Raw genomic sequence first — 16,280 nt, 5'->3', positions numbered from 1 at the left:
AGGGCCACCCAAATATCTCCTCACAGCACCAGAAGCTGCTGCCATGCAGGATCACTGTACCTTAGAGGCAAAACAACTGTTGCTCCTGCATTTGCTTAGCACTAAAAAAAACCAAAAATGACAAAGTACCCTGTAGAATTCTTTTCTACACTCAAATTGCTGTCAATGGTGTTCTTTGCATCTGCCAAAAAGAGACTCTACTTTGAAGAGCGGCCTACCTCCGGTTCCGTTTACATAAGCCATTGTGGACCTAATGGACTGGGAACACTTTTCACAGTGTTGTCCCCTACAAGCAAACTTGGTCATATATCAGCCAGGTCCAGCACACCATAGGCTCATCTGCTGAACACATACTGCGGTTCTGATATCGCTTTACTGGGGATTACATCACCCCGTAAAGGGACATGACCTACTGAAAAATCATATAGAGTCTTGTTACTCTTCCTCAGAAAACCAGACCGATTGCACAACCCCCACCTTTCTTTCGAATAACATTTAGGCTGCTTTGGTTCTCCTTGTGTCGCTGAGGAAAGGAGAACCTCCATTTGGAAACGATAACACGGGTCACCAGTCCTTCTGAAGGGAATTTAAACAAACTAGGGCTGTGCCAGAGGGTGAATGTGTCACTCTCAAGTGATTGTTGGTCTTTGGACTCACGGTGAAGCTGGTATGATGTGGACATCCCATCAAGCTCGCCACACAGGGGGGCTCGTGCCTGGAGGTGTCAGGAACGCCTGCTCCATCTCTCGCATTGGGGTGCCAAGCCACTTACAGAATGAGCTCAGACTTCTGGGGAACAGAGCTTTCCAGCACTGGGCAGGTCTGGGTCCCAGTCGTGTCACAGGGAGTATGAGATATATCAGTGTTCATTACTGGGTGGTCGTGTTTGCTACTTCACATACATGCCACACATTGAGCATGGAACCTTTTCCCCAGTTTAACTACAAAGCACGATTTTCTGTAGCTGGGTGTTTGCAGAAATTACCTCAAGAGTACAACAGCAATGTCTATGGGACTCTAACCTGTAGCTTTAGGCTGGTTCATTAATCATTACCCGACCTACCACCACAGTCTTACACTCCATATTAAAGCACAATAGTCTTGAAACATACTCAGTCAGTAATGCACTTGCTGATCAGCGATCCCGCGGACCAGCCCCACCAGCTACACATCTGATCTCAATCACTAAGCTGTATTCTTAAGTCCCTGCTTCTGCACCTATTGCAAAACAACGATTTCAGCCGGTTGCATACACTCACCTAAAGGATTATTAGGAACACCATACTAATACGGTGTTTGACCCCCTTTCGCCTTCAGAACTGCCTCAATTCTACGTGGCATTGATTCAACAAGGTGCTGAAAGCATTCTTTAGAAATGTTGGCCCATATTGATAGGATAGCATCTTGCAGTTGATGGAGATTTGTGGGATGCACATCCAGGGCACGAAGCTCCCGTTCCACCACATCCCAAAGATGCTCTATTGGGTTGAGATCTGGTGACTGTGGGGGCCATTTTAGTACAGTGAACTCATTGTCATGTTCAAGAAACCAATTTGAAATGATTCGAGCTTTGTGACATGGTGCATTATCCTGCTGGAAGTAGCCATCAGAGGATGGGTACATGGTGGTCATAAAGGGATGGACATGGTCAGAAACAATGCTCAGGTAGGCCGTGGCATTTAAACGATGCCCAATTGGCACTAAGGGGCCTAAAGTGTGCCAAGAAAACATCCCCCACACCATTACACCACCACCAGCCTGCACAGTGGTAACAAGGCATGATGGATCCATGTTCTCATTCTGTTTACGCCAAATTCTGACTCTACCATTTGAATGTCTCAACAGAAATCGAGACTCATCAGACCAGGCAACATTTTTCCAGTCTTCAACTGTCCAATTTTGGTGAGCTCGTGCAAATTGTAGCCTCTTTTTCCTATTTGTAGTGGAGATGAGTGGTACCTGGTAGGGTCTTCTGCTGTTGTAGCCCATCCGCCTCAAGGTTGTGCGTGTTGTGGCTTCACAAATGCTTTGCTGCATACCTCGGTTGTAACGAGTGGTTATTTCAGTCAAAGTTGCTCTTCTATCAGCTTGAATCAGTCGGCCCATTCTCCTCTGACCTCTAGCATCAACAAGGCATTTTCGCCCACAGGACTGCCGCATACTGCATGTTTTTCCCTTTGCACACCATTCTTTGTAAACCCTAGAAATGGTTGTGCGTGAAAATCCCAGTAACTGAGCAGATTGTGAAATACTCAGACCGGCCCGTCTGGCACCAACAACCATGCCACGCTCAGAATTGCTTAAATCACCTTTCTTTCCCATTCTGACATTCAGTTTGGAGTTCAGGAGATTGTCTTGACCAGGACCACACCCCCAACTGCCATGTGATTGGTTGATTAGATAATTGCATTAATGAGAAATTGAACAGGTGTTCCTAATAATCCTTTAGGTGAGTGTATATTTGAACATTTACCGGTGCTAATCACGCAAAGGACCCGCCCCAAAGGTTCAAAAACATTTCCCCTCCTCAGATTTGAATCTGAAACCCAAGGGTTTAAAAATTCCAGTCCCTTAACCCCTGCATGACCTTCTACAACTCTGCTGATAAACCATCGTAACCCTATGAACACTGGCGCTCATGTTCATTATGCTTGTGCATGGTAGGATAGTTCTTTAACATCCTTAACAAAAAAAACACCTTTGCTGTTACCAGGGGTGCATTAACAACGGGCCTCTGTTAAAAAGGGACAGTAACAAACTGTGTTTCATAAAATTTTATACCTCAAGTTGATTGTCCCATATTGAAAAATAAAGTCCATGTTCCATTGTGAACATTTTTTTAAATTATATCGATGGGGACCTTCCTCCTCTATTCAACAAATTTAATCGTGGGTTGGTCCGCAATCCCTGGGCCCCTTGTCCCTGGTCGATAAATACACCATCATAGGAAATAGTAGGCAGCCTATGGACAACTGAAATAGCCCAGGGCCCTCTGACCATGCTAACGTGCTAACAACAAAAATGCAGTTTAATCGGTTTCTGTCGTCGTTCTTACCTCTCCGGCATGTTTGCGTTGCTGAAGTTTCCCCTTTGGCTTCTCATTCCATTAAACTCTGTTGGCCCCCATTCTGCTCCCATGTTACGGGCTGTATTCTCATCCCAGCCAATGATTTCATATCCGGCCTGTTTATCGTTATTTTTTCCCCCGTCACATCACCGTGACAACATGGAGAGTGCCACATAAAATCAACCCTGTGATGCCATTACAAAGACAAGAGTCCTGACCCAAGATTCTGGAAGCTGTTCTTAGCAGAAGCTGAAAGGATCCTGACAGTCAGCGGCAGTTCTGCATTACCTATTGCCTATTACTGTTGTCCCAATGACATTTTCTTCACCTATCTACAATCATGAGGTAAAGCTTAATGTCTTCATTACTTCTCATGAACAAAGACATCTCCTCCGGGTAACCCTAAAAAAAATAAATCACGGACGTAGTATGGAGGCTGTTTACTGTTTTACTTAGGCTATGTAATGTTTTTGTAGTCTTTCCTTGGATTTTATTGAAGATGATGAATTACAAGCCATGTCCGTGTGGACACTGTCCAATGAAGGAAATGTTACGGATCGGTAAGAATGGAAATGGTAATCAGGACACCTTCACATAAACAAACCTAGTCTCAGCTATGCCTTTATTTTTGTAGGGTTTTCTCTCGTTCAGACTGACACAGGGCACCATTCGTTTAGACGGACATCGGGTGGTTTGCACTTCATTTTGCCTTTCATGTCACATTCAATCCCACCAGCATGTTCCTTCTAATCCATGCTGAAGATGAGCAGCCTGACTACCTCAGAGTTTGTCCACAGCAGAGATCCTTATGAGAAGCCATCACCCCAGAGGGTCCCATCCCACAACATGAAAGCAGATGTCCGGACCGTCATTTGGTTAGGTTTCAGTACAAAATTGTTTGCAGCTCAGCCAGAAATGGCAATTATTGGGAACAGAATGCCAGCTCTCCACCTACATGGAAACCAAAACCTTGTAGAAGCCAAACACTACAATGGGCACTCAGAGGCACCCCATATGAGAACAAAAAATACAGGATACGTCCCAACCAGCGCAATTCAGGGAGAAAAAATGTTTGTTTTTGATACTTTTGAGGGAGTAACAGAACCTGTACCACAGTTCAACTACATATTCAGTTAATGACTAGTCATGACCAACCTCATTTCCCAAAAACTCTTCTATATATCAGCTAAAATCCAAGAGGACAACAATTCCACTATAGTGTACAGACATAAAACGGCCACTCTGCCTTTTAGCACTCAACACCAAGGGTCTGGGTAGAAGAGTTATCATTAGCGTTCAGAGGCCGACCAGTTCAGCCCCAAGGTGGAACCAAAGAAGTGGTTAATAAAACACAAAGCTATCCTTTTGTGCTTCTTTAACACAGTCTATCTCAGGCCCCCATGGTCTGGTTTTAATCCACAGACGTCACGATTGTTTCCATAGTGCCGCCATCCTAACCTTATTTCCTCGTAGTCACTTGAGACATCCATGATGAGCTAGCCTATAAGCATAACCCTTGGGGCCTAGCCCCCCCCCCCTTTGGGCGCCTGGCTGGGGGGAGACCTTGGGCCGTACGTCTGGGTGCCCTCGTGGGTTCGGCTACCATTATGAGCTTCTAGCTGAACGGCGACAACTCAAGGTAACAGGCCACGGGGACTCCTGCCTACAGACATGAGGTAATATGCCGTTAATTGCACTGAGACAGGGCTGGGCCAGGAACCCACAAAAGGCGCAGGAGCAGGTAAAATCTCCCCCTATATATCTTCAGTGAAAGAGAAGAAACTTTGTTACTGAATTCCACCATTTAAAAAAAAAAAAATGCTCACAGTTGGAGGAGGTTACCCCCCCCGCTTTGAAGGGCAATGCGAGCAATTTGTCATATAACTTACGACATGGAGGGAAACTCAGGATGTCTACTGTGACAGCATAATTTAGCACAGTAAATCAAAACGTCGATGGGTGAGTCATCCCTTACAACTACTTCCGCAAACCCATCAAGAATGACACTGGACATGTGATGAGAGTCAGACACGTGACCGTCCAAGCCTCCTGGGGCAACCTCGCATGTCCAGATCAGTGTGACCCAGATCCTGGGCCAATCCGTGGCCAAATCAGAGGGTCAGTCTGGGAATTTACAGGCATCGGGCACACTCACAGAACCTGTGAAATACAACAGCATTAATCTTCCCTGTCTGAGATGAAAGTTTAACAATACTGCGAATCCCAGCATTCTTAAACCACATTGTTAAAACATTAGAGTTACATGGGGGTGGCTTAGATTTTTTTTTTGAGCTCATGAATTTATTTCCTAACTGGGGAAGCCATTTCCCTGCAGAGCATGCTAATGCTGTTTCAAGGAGAAGTTACACGGAAAGGATGCTTTATTGTTATTTGGTTTTTAAAATCAGTCAGGTGTTATGGGCATGTAAGAAGTATGACCTGAAATCAGGATCTATTTTAGTACCTCATGTACTTCAAAGGGCTCCGTGACCTTGGATGTCCAACAAATTTACACCCACATGCATGTACATACAATTACATGAATGCATATCCTGGGCAAGGTTGAAGTCTCACACTGATTACATACCATTGCAACTTTTTTGATGAACCTTCCTGCAGGTGGCGCTGTTGAGCCCCGGTCCAGGGGGTTGTCAAGCACAGACATAATGTTTCTCCCTGGTAAATGGAGTGCTGCTCTTTTCCAGCAGGCTTGATTGTCTGTGGCACACACAGGGAAACCCAATACGGGAACATGTGTTTCTGTCCTCTCTGGTTTTGAAGTGCGCAACACACAGAAGGCAGGGCGACGCAAGGGTTTCAGAGCGTTCAGCAGTAGCCCGGGCAGAGCCGACGGGTCAGAGAAGGAAAGGAAGGTGAAACATCTGGGTCAAGTCCATGACATCACCTAGAACACTTTGCTAAATGCACCACTGCTACATCAAGGGCTAGAAGTCATAGGTCAATGTTGTCAAGCTCAGAGGAGAACAAGAATTGACTACTGGTCTTTGAGTTCACAACCCCTAAACTGTTCTGTTCTGAACAGTCTGAAATTCAATTTACTGTTTAAGCTAAAAAGGTTCGACTATTCTACACCATAAGATTTTTCTTCCCCAGCATATTTTCTCTTCATTACTTCCTAATTAAATTCCATAAAAAATATATTTTTGAAAACCATTGCTTCCTTTTCACGCTTTGAGTCCGTCCCAGGTGGGAAACGCCTAGGGGTGTCATAGGCACATGGGCACAAAAATCTGAGGGGGGAAATGATGGGAGGCAGGACTGGGGGAGAAAAAAATTTGAGACACCTCATAAAGCAAGCGACCCAAAAACGAACAGCCGCAGAACCAAAACACTAACACATATGATCCCACTACTGCCCCCACCTGGCACCTCGTGTTGTATCAGAACAGCATGGGTGTCTTGGGAAACGCAGCACTCATCCAAACCCTGCTGGTCACACCCAGGCCTCTGCCGGCTCGCAGCTCCGGCATGCCGGACGCCGGAACGACACGGGGCATTTCTCGTGTTAAACATGGATCGTTGAGCTTGACAGCTTCTGGAAGGCAGTGGAGAGGGCCCTCTCACTTCCCGTACACCAAGTACCAGACAGCTCACTTCGGAGATGCCGTGTTACATTGCCACCCTGGATCCCAATTAAGCAAGGGTGCGAACCTCACAGAAAGTCCAAGAACTTCCCCGCCGGCCACAAGCGCCTTCCCCCGACCTTCCCGAATCACGGCTCTCCCACTGCCCGCAAAAGCCAATCCTTCTGCCATCAAAGTCAACTGCGTGGAAAGAGGAAATCTGAAGGTTTCTTGACCCGTTTGGCTCAAAGTTTGTTTTGGAATATCATCAAGCAGCTTGGGAAAGTCACCCCACCCCACTGCACCCGAAACCACACCCCCGTGGGCAACTCGAGACTTCTCCAGATTCCTGCTGCTATTGTTCTGAAGGGCCAAAAGACATCTGAATTAGCAATTTGGGTAATGCTCAGACCTAGCCATTTAATTGACGCAAATGGTCAACATCCTGGGATGGGGGAGGAGGGGAAGTGCTCAGGCCTTTTCCTCAGTGAAGATCCACACACATGCTAATGGCATCTCTGCTAATTACTGGTGAATGGAAAAAAAATATTATTCCATGCTTACGTACCAGTAAGAGAGGCAGATCAAAGGCTGAGTCTGCACATGTGAGACATGGAGAAGTCCACTCATCAGAAGGTGCTACTTGTTTACACAGATGGAGACTACACCTATGGGGCAAGGTTGCCCAGCAATTAGCCTATCACCAACTGAGGCCCACTTTCACTCCAACGGAGAACGTTATGCTATAAGACGGAACCCCAACGGAGGCCTGGCTTTAGTGTGAACTTCTAAAGGTTTGGATCTCACAACAGGACGTGGTGAAATCATACAAAAACATACAGTATGAGAGATACCAGATATACATAAATACGTATTTAACCATTATGCCATCATGACAATGAAGAAAATAACAATGTTGACCCACAGACTGAGGTATAACATGTTTAATGTATAGAAAAGAAATTTGTGTTTCCTCAGGAGGTGAATCTGATTTCTATTAACAGTCTTCATATAATATTTATTTTTTTATGCATCACTGGAAAACTTAAAACAATGCAAAAATTACTTGATGACTTCTCTGGGAGAAAAGTATGCAGGAGTAGATGTGAGAGGGACACAGCATCAGCAGGAATCCTGTGAAAACAAACCACTTTGCAATGCCAGCCTCCAGTGTAATGAGTGGCAGTGCGGAATGTTATGTGCTCAGTACCGGCTGAAGGCCATGCAGCACCCTAGACAAGCTTCATTGCCAGTGCCCCTTGTCCGAGACACGTATATACATCAGACCTCCACACATATATCCAGCCTCCCCTCAGGTACACATACAGTACACCACAAATATTCATGCATTTATACCTCATACATCCATACATACACCCAGCCTCCACTCAGGTACACATAAACCACACATATTAATTCATTTATACCTCATACATCCATACATACACCCAGCCCCCACTCAGGTACACATAAACCACACATATTAATGCATTTACACCTCATGCAATCTCACATATACCCAGCCTCCTCTCAGGTACACATACACCACACATATTCACGCTTTTACACTGCATACATGGACACATATAGCCAGTCTCCACTCGGGTACACATACACCACAAATATTAATCCAATTAAACCTGAAACATGCACACATATAACCAGCTTCCTCTCAGGTTCACAAAGACCACATATATTCATGTAGACGTTCCTCGGTTTAGGATGGTTCGACTTATATTTCGTCTTTATGATGGGGTGACAACAACACACATTCAGTAGTCAAACTTTGAATTTTGATTTGTTCCTGGGCAAGTGATATGGCATACGATATTTTCTACCGATGCCAGATGATGTCAATATCCACGCAGTCACACTTCCAGTTTCTGTAGCGATCGCCAGAATAAACAGTGTTAGACAACACATCGTATGGTGTTTTTCCATTTAAACAAATAAACTAAAATTAATAAATTTATTTAATTTTCAACGATTGGTATTTAGTTAGCGGCAGTAATTATTTACTTATTCAGTGACAGTATTTATCATATTATATTCATATTTGATATTTTCCACTCAAGATTAGGCTACGTTCCAGTGATTCCATCGTAAGTCGAGGAGCACGTACACATATACTCAGCCTCTTAGGCACACACACACCACTTACAGTCACACGGACTCTTCACAGTGTCACCTCAGCACACTAAAAACAGTCAAGCCATTGGGGAGGAGAGTGAGCCGGAGGAAAGGCAGAGAAAGCTGACAAAAACTCGATAGAAAAAAGAACAACAAAAAAAAAAGACCCCAAATACCCGGCAACCTTTTTATTTATATATATATATATATATATATATATATATATATATATATATATATATATATATATATATAAATTAAAAAAAAAACACGGACCTTGTTAAGTTGGAAGTGGCTATTTTGTAGTCCTTTTGGTTGTAAATCTGGAAATGCTTACAAGTCCCTGTTAGGTTCCTTGTTTTAGACTCATTTTATGAGAATAAATGAGACTACACTCCACCCTAATTACACAAGATTGAGAACATTTCTTGTAACGGAGAGCCAAAGTCTGGTAGTTTTAATGGCAAACTGTTATGTTGGGCACCTTCAGGAGAAGGTCGGACAGTTTAAAATAGCTCCTAAATGACACACAGAGAGCTTGAAAGAAAAAAAAAAAAAGCTCATCACGCCGTGCCTGGAGTGCAGCAGAGTCCTGAATATCATGTCTGGCGCTAATACCACGTCTATCCATTGTGTCTCAATTAAAAAAAAACACAAACAAGAAAGAGGCATATAAAAATGTACGCAAAAGAGCAGAGGATATTAAAATATATTAATTTATCTTAAATAAAAATTATACCTGCGCCCCGTGAAAGTTTGAAAGCTCAACAGTCTTTACCGGCAACGGTACCACTGAAAGCAGAGGAGCGTGTGACATTTCACGTACATGTAAACCTTCCCACCGAAACCGAAAAAAATATATATCTGTATATCCCTATTTAAAGCACGCTAGGCTCTTTCTGGCACAGCACTGGTTGGCAGTCACACCGAGTGGGCGACTTGCGGCCACAGTCTATGCATACCCAGGGCACCGTGTGTTTTCACCAAAGTAATACCGCGGGCCGGGCACCACACCGGCGGTAAGGTAAGCGCGGCGTCCTGCAGCAGTACAGAAGTGGAAAATTACATCATCTTCCTTCGAACACCTCGCTAACTACCGAAGGGACAGTCTCTAACCAAGCGCTTTCTCGCTCTCTCTTCTTCCTCCTGTCGTTCCCACCACATTTCCGTCTCTGTTTCAGGAGTGCGTCCAGCTTACAGGAACCCAGTGCGTTTCTGTCTCCAGCTTCTTGAGCGCCCCATTTAGGTCACTGAATGCCGACGTCAGGTCGTCGTTGACTATGACTTTGTCGAAGAGGTAGCCGTACTGGGCCTCCATCACCCGGGAGGTGTTGATCATCTCCAAGAAGTCTTCCTCCTGGGCCAGTGGGGGAACAAACGAACAAACAGATAAATAAAAGGGGACGGGGGGGGGTGGGGGCAAACGAGCCAAATTAAACTCCACTTATGCCGGGAGCCCACATGTGTGTCCACACCCACTCGCAGACCACTTCCAAACCATCTTCCACGCAAAGAACCAAACCTCAAGGAATTTTCATGATTTCCTCTGAAAGCTTGCGAGCCTTAAAGGCCATTTTCTTTTTTTAACGCGAGATATTTTTGAAAAGAAAATACCAAGTAAGGACCCTCTCTTTTGTCGCCGGAGCGCTAACTGACCAATGCAGTCGGGGCTGCAGTCTGCAGTCTCAATCTTGACGTGGGCCGGATTTAGCGAACTCTTAGGAGCTAGTTAGCCCACGGTGCACATGCACATGCATAATTCTAATACTGCAGAGATCCCAAGACAATCTAATTACCCTGTCACATTTCATCACAACAACGGAGAACCTTGGCACAGATCCTCAGTAAGAAATAGCGTTACTCAAATAAATGCTGAAAGGAAAACAGACTCAGTTTAGGTTAAGACTCAGTTTTCAGTTGAGATTTACAGCATTACACTGCTTCTAAATATCTTTAACTCCTCTGGTATCAGGGAACCTCCATCACCCTGAACAGATGTTCAGTTGGCACCACAGACTACACCCTTAGGAATCATGGAATGGTTGATGAGTTTACAGCTTTGGGTGACTCCAATTTGGAGGGAAACTCAGAATTTATCCCACTCAGCATCCCTGGCTAGAGAGAGCCACACAATACAGGTGTCACCAAACACCCAAACACTCGCCAATGCACAGGTCTGGATCTAGCAATAGGTCTTTCGGAATCACAGCATTTTCCAGAGGAACCTTCACGTGAAGCCAGAATGGGCCTCGTCATTTTGGTAGCTTCCTCTCCCTTATATGTTTATCCCTAAAATCAAAAACGGCAAGAACTCACCACAAAGCAAAAGAGATTCCTTTAAAATTAGCCATGTGACAACATTCACCACGAGCGGGGACTTCCCTGCCTGGCACTCGCCCGCTTAAAACGCCATCCAGCGCTTTTACGGCGCTCAAAGCATCCGTGGCCTACGGAGGGAGGGACTTGACCATTTTATCATTCATGTTTCCGAGCTGAGAGAGAGAGAGTGAGAAACGCCTTTTGGCCAGAGTGGAATGGACCTGACATGCTGTCAAAAGCAACCCACATCGTTCCCAGCTTCGGTCCATTGTGACCAACGGTCTGACTCAGAGGTCAATGTCGGTTGTACACTTTCTGACCAGATTCGTACAGTTCAGGAACAAGCACAAAAGGCAGCTTTTGAAATTGAAATCTGTTTCTCTGGGGCACCCAGAGTCCACTCCTAATTGGAACTGCCTGACATCAGTCAGGGACAGAGGCAGTACAGCGGTCTGTCTGTCCCGCAATGGAAAATAAGCTTTTATGGATTCAAATAAACTACACCTGTTCATTTCCAGCTAGATGAATGGCAAGAGTTCAGGGAGACCTCCAGAAGTTAGTGGAGCCTTCCTGATAAAGAGAACTACTTCTGGAAAATAGATTAATTTATAATAGCCAGTGACTTACTGTTCTTGGTCTGCAGTTTGGAGTTATTTTACAGAATTAAATCAAAATTATTCTTGTACCATTTCTGAACTTCCTGTGACTAAAATAATGATACGAGAATATATGTGCATTTGATGTGAAGCGAACCGTCACATTATATTAAGTAAATCCAAAGCCGAACATCATAATGAAAGCTATACTAAGGCTAAAATAATGCAACGTAGCAACCGGCCTGTTTAAGCTATGAAAATATTTAGGTATGATCTCTTGTATCTATAGATGATTTTTTTTGTATTGTAAAAACAGATCTACGACGGGGCGGAAATACAGTGGGTTAGGGATAAAATATGTCTGTTATTTTACAAAACAGGGGCCTTTTTTCAGACAGTTAATAGCCTGAATCTGATCACTTAAAATGCTGTCGGTGTCCATACGCTTCGTCCCGTGGGAAATGTGAACTGGCATCTGAAGAACATTCACACCGACTTCGGACTACAGAAAGACAGCAGAGTGCAGTAGAAGATGCCGGCCGTCACATGTTTACGTGGTCCAAACCCGCCCCAGGAAACATATCCCCGTCACGACTATGCGGGAGCACACGGGACACAGACGTTAATGTCTGTGTCGTCACTCGTCTTTAGGGCCAGCGAAACTCCAAAGCTTGTTTCCCAGGACAAAACTTAACTCATGGTTCATAAAAACACTGGCTGTGATTCTTACAGAATGGATACCGCAGTCACTCTCACAAGATAAACAATTTAAATAATGGCGAATGAGACCATTACATTTACATTTTATTTATATAGTAAATGCTTTTATGCAAAGCAATGCACAACTGGGGGTTAAAGGCCTTTGCTCAGAGGTCCAATGGGGAAACTGCTCTACTAACTGTGGGATTTGAACCAGTATCCTAACCTGCTGAACCACACACTGTCCCCTAAAGATTCAAGCAGCAATAATAATTCTTCTCAGACTGGAACAGTAGTTCTCAGAGACATTTAAAGGAGAGTGATGTGCTTATTAAATATGCAAATACTGCCCTAATTAGTTGAGTGGGGAACATGGGCTAAGCGTGAAAATAAGTCACCAACAGTCAGAATTGAAATAAAAGTGATATTTTAGTAAACACACTGTCCAGGGGTGAGGACAAATTCAGAATTCAAGGCACCATCAGAGTGTCCTACTGCAGAATGAATGACGGTGCATTATTAAATATACAGCAATACCACCATCACCTCAAGTTAGCCAAAGGTGGCTGGAGAAGGTGGAAACTCGGGCAATTCTTGGATTTATTTTAAACCGGTGGGGCATAAGAGGGGCCAAAAGTATGGGCCAATCATCAGCCAATGGTATGATTTGAATCGGTGATTGACAGGGAAGGAGGCACTCCAGGGGCCAATCAGCTTTCACCTGGGAACAGTGTCCCGGTGGAAACTACTTGCATGCGCAATGAGAGACAAAGCCCAGATCATAGTGCTCCAAGATTACATGAATTTGGGAATTTGTGATGGGGGGCACACCTACAACTCACTTTGCTGGGGGGGGGTCTCTCAATATACAATGACCTTTACAGCAGGTTATGCATGGGACGTCTCCGGCATGACAGCTGGATTGGACCCCGCCATGCTGTTTCCAGAACCCTGGCGGAGCATCAACAGTCCTGGATCACCCCCCAACCCAGACTGGAAAAGCCATCAGCACACAACGCAAACAGGACCGTTGTGCCTAATCGGTTTCATGTGACTTTGCAAGGTGTGCCGATGACCTCACCCGTACCTTCATAGTGACTCATTTTCTTTTAGTCGAGGTATGTTGGCATGCGGGGTACAAATTGGGGGGAGGGGTAAAATTCTAATGATCAGAAGTATGACTCTGATGCCCTTAAACCCAGAAGCTACCCCCCCAAAAAAATAGAAGTTACCGAAAACGGCTTCGCCAGACACTTGTCGTCCTTGCCAGAGATGACCTTGGCGTCCCTCCGCGTCTCCCTCAAGCGCTCAATGGTGGGCGGCTTCACAAACACCACGTAGGGTTTGAACTCGGCCGTCCGCAGGTGCTTTATCGTCTGAAACAGTCAAAGAGGACAGGAGAACTCAGTCAGGAGGCAGCGGGAGGCATACCTAATACCTCACTGTGACTCATGTTCTGGAACTGGGGGGAATCCTCCCGGAACCTCGATTATGAAGGCATGTAACTCGCCGTGACCAATAATTGAGGTTCCTAGAGGAACGACGTGCCGAGAACGCCAAGGAAAGGGAAAACCGGGAAGAGCCTGATCCTTTAACCTCATGGCTCTTTCTCTGGGACAGCAAGACAGAGGCAGCCATGCTGTCAGAGAGGCAGGAAAGCACTCAGTTCAAGGGCCCAGAAAGTGAGGTGACACAGGGACCGCACGAAACATGTGGCTGACAGCTCCACTCCGGCCTGGAATTTCCTTGATCTGGCCGGAGTGGGATTCTGAAATGGGCGAGTAATCCATTCAATAGCACGGGCCCTGTGTCGTTATGCTTGCGGAGAAAAAGATGAAAAATATCACCATAAAAACAGCCCAAGGACATGGGGGAAGGGGGTGGCGACGTTCCTAGGGCCACGATGATGTCATGCTCATGCCTGAGCTTCTGGGTCTAAACCCAGCATGAATGACGGGCCAGTGTGTGAGTGGGTGGGGGGGGGGGGGTTGCACTGCCACCCAGATGCTGAGAAGCCAGAAAGGAAACCTTCAAATGAGGCCAATTAGGCGTAATTGTTCCCAAAATGCTCCCCAAAGCCTAATCCACTAATGGAAGTGTCGGTCAGCAAGATGAGGAGAAGCATCGCCTGCGACTGTGGAGCGTGAACTCAGCAGCCGGAGGTGTGGAACTCCAGCCCAGGGTTTCCGAGATCGTGCTGGACCTACGCTGAGCCTGCGGGCTCACATGGGGCAGGACGAGCAGCCAGAGGGACAGTCACTCACGAGATCGTGCTGGACCTACGCTTAGCCTGTGGGCTCACATGGGGCAGGACGAGCAGCCAGAGGGACAGTCACTCACGAGATCGTGCTGGACCTACGCTTAGCCTGCGGGCTCACATGGGGCAGGACGAGCAGCCAGAGGGACAGTCACTCACGTGCGGCTGTACGTCCAGCAGACAGACTTTGTTCTTGGACAGCACCGAGCGCACCGAGTCCAGGCTTGTCCCATAGTAGTTGCCACGGTACTCCCCATGTTCGACGAACCTGTGGGGACGAGGCAGAGATAGAGCGCCCCATTCAGGATGAGGGCAGAATGCAGGGTACACAAAACGGTTGCGGCTTGGGCTGGAGCGAACAAGCAAACAGAACCTAGTCAGAACTTCCAACACATGTTTAGCCACCTAAACTTTTTGTACTTTGAAGGCTCTACATATCTATTAAGAAGGAAGAGTAAAGTACATCTAATGTGCCAGAAAAAAAGGTATTACTCCTTATAGGTCCTAATATGCTACTACAAATAACCGAATTAAAGGGGGGAAAAAATGTAATTCTGTGGGCATCAAAGAGGCTACTATTTCAACCACTGAATAAGCTGTAGCATGCGTCAGTACAACACTATTCCAGACATTCTGGCACGGGCGCATTTTATATAATCATCTATGTTACACATTAAATCAGTAACACCTGTTTGTTAAAAAAGTGGAAAAAAAACTCTAAAAGCGAACTTCACCTAATCCAGGTTTTGCGAGCGGGCTAAACCAAACAAACATTTTTCCATCACATAATACCCCTTATTCCCCATTGATGAGAGCAATAAAATACCGACATATATTTTTGGTTAGTGGAGAAATGAAAGAGCAAAGGAAAGAATGTGTAAATAAGCAGTCACAAGATTGGGGGGGGGGGGGGGGGCAGGTGTACATGTAAATCTCAATGCTGAAAAGCAAGGGATACACCCAGGAAGTCAGGAAAAGAGGCAGACATATAAAGGAAAGAAAATCCCTTTTTTTCCCGGTCAAATCCTCAATCTGCTCAATCCAAAAAATTAGAGAGAAAGATCATATGCATATAAAAGATGCTACTGTACAACAAAATTGACTTAAGATGAAAAATTGATGCGGGATAAACTAGAAGGCCTAGTGAAATTCCAGCCCTGCACCAAGGCTTTTAGAGAGTTTTAAGTCCAGAATTCCTCCAGAAAGGAATTCGAGTTTAGCAAAGTGTGATCATCTCTGGCCCTTCTGAGGAGATCTCCCCCTGCTGGCAGAGCCGAGGGGCGCGCTGTCCCGCAAACATGCAGCGGAGCAAAACGAAAAAACAACCAGGCCCAGAAGTGCGCCTTGTAATTTCGGCCGTTTTTCTCGTCTCAGTCGTCCTCACCGCAATGCACCAGCACCCGAGTTCACCTCTCACGGTCCCGAGCTTTGCATGCAGCGCGGGACCACAGGGCCAAAAATACAACCCCCTTCCCATGCACTCTCACTTCCTGTTGTTGAGAATTAAAAAACAAAAAACTTCCACTATTTCATCATAACCATTTCAAAGCTCCTTTTCGTTACCCCGGCTTTCAGCCCCGCCCTCGGGCAAAATACCCCACCTCCCTTTTAGCAAGACCTTAGTTCAT

The 16,280-nt window shown here is 45.5% G+C and overlaps 1 protein-coding gene across 4 annotated transcripts in view; it reads right to left on the bottom strand.

Annotated features, from left to right (window-relative positions):
- Positions 1–7,580: 7,580 nt before the first annotated feature.
- mpp7a (MAGUK p55 scaffold protein 7a) overlaps positions 7,581–16,280 on the bottom strand; it is a 91,345-nt gene continuing 82,645 nt past the window's right edge. For all 4 annotated transcript variants that reach the window (XM_072713027.1, XM_023823539.2, XM_072713021.1 and 1 more), the window contains 3 exons: positions 14,812–14,920; positions 13,628–13,771; positions 7,581–10,138 (listed from right to left, as the gene is read on the bottom strand). In XM_072713027.1, coding sequence (XP_072569128.1) covers positions 9,959–10,138; positions 13,628–13,771; positions 14,812–14,920 — 433 coding nt within the window. In that variant the 3' untranslated portion in view covers positions 7,581–9,958. The remainder of the gene's footprint in view (positions 10,139–13,627; positions 13,772–14,811; positions 14,921–16,280) is intronic.

The sequence above is a fragment of the Paramormyrops kingsleyae genome, chromosome 1 (assembly GCF_048594095.1).
Source record: "Paramormyrops kingsleyae isolate MSU_618 chromosome 1, PKINGS_0.4, whole genome shotgun sequence".
Lineage (NCBI taxonomy): Eukaryota > Metazoa > Chordata > Actinopteri > Osteoglossiformes > Mormyridae > Paramormyrops > Paramormyrops kingsleyae.
The sequence above is the reverse complement of the archived record's forward strand: the minus strand, read 5'-3'. Positions and strand labels throughout refer to the sequence as shown.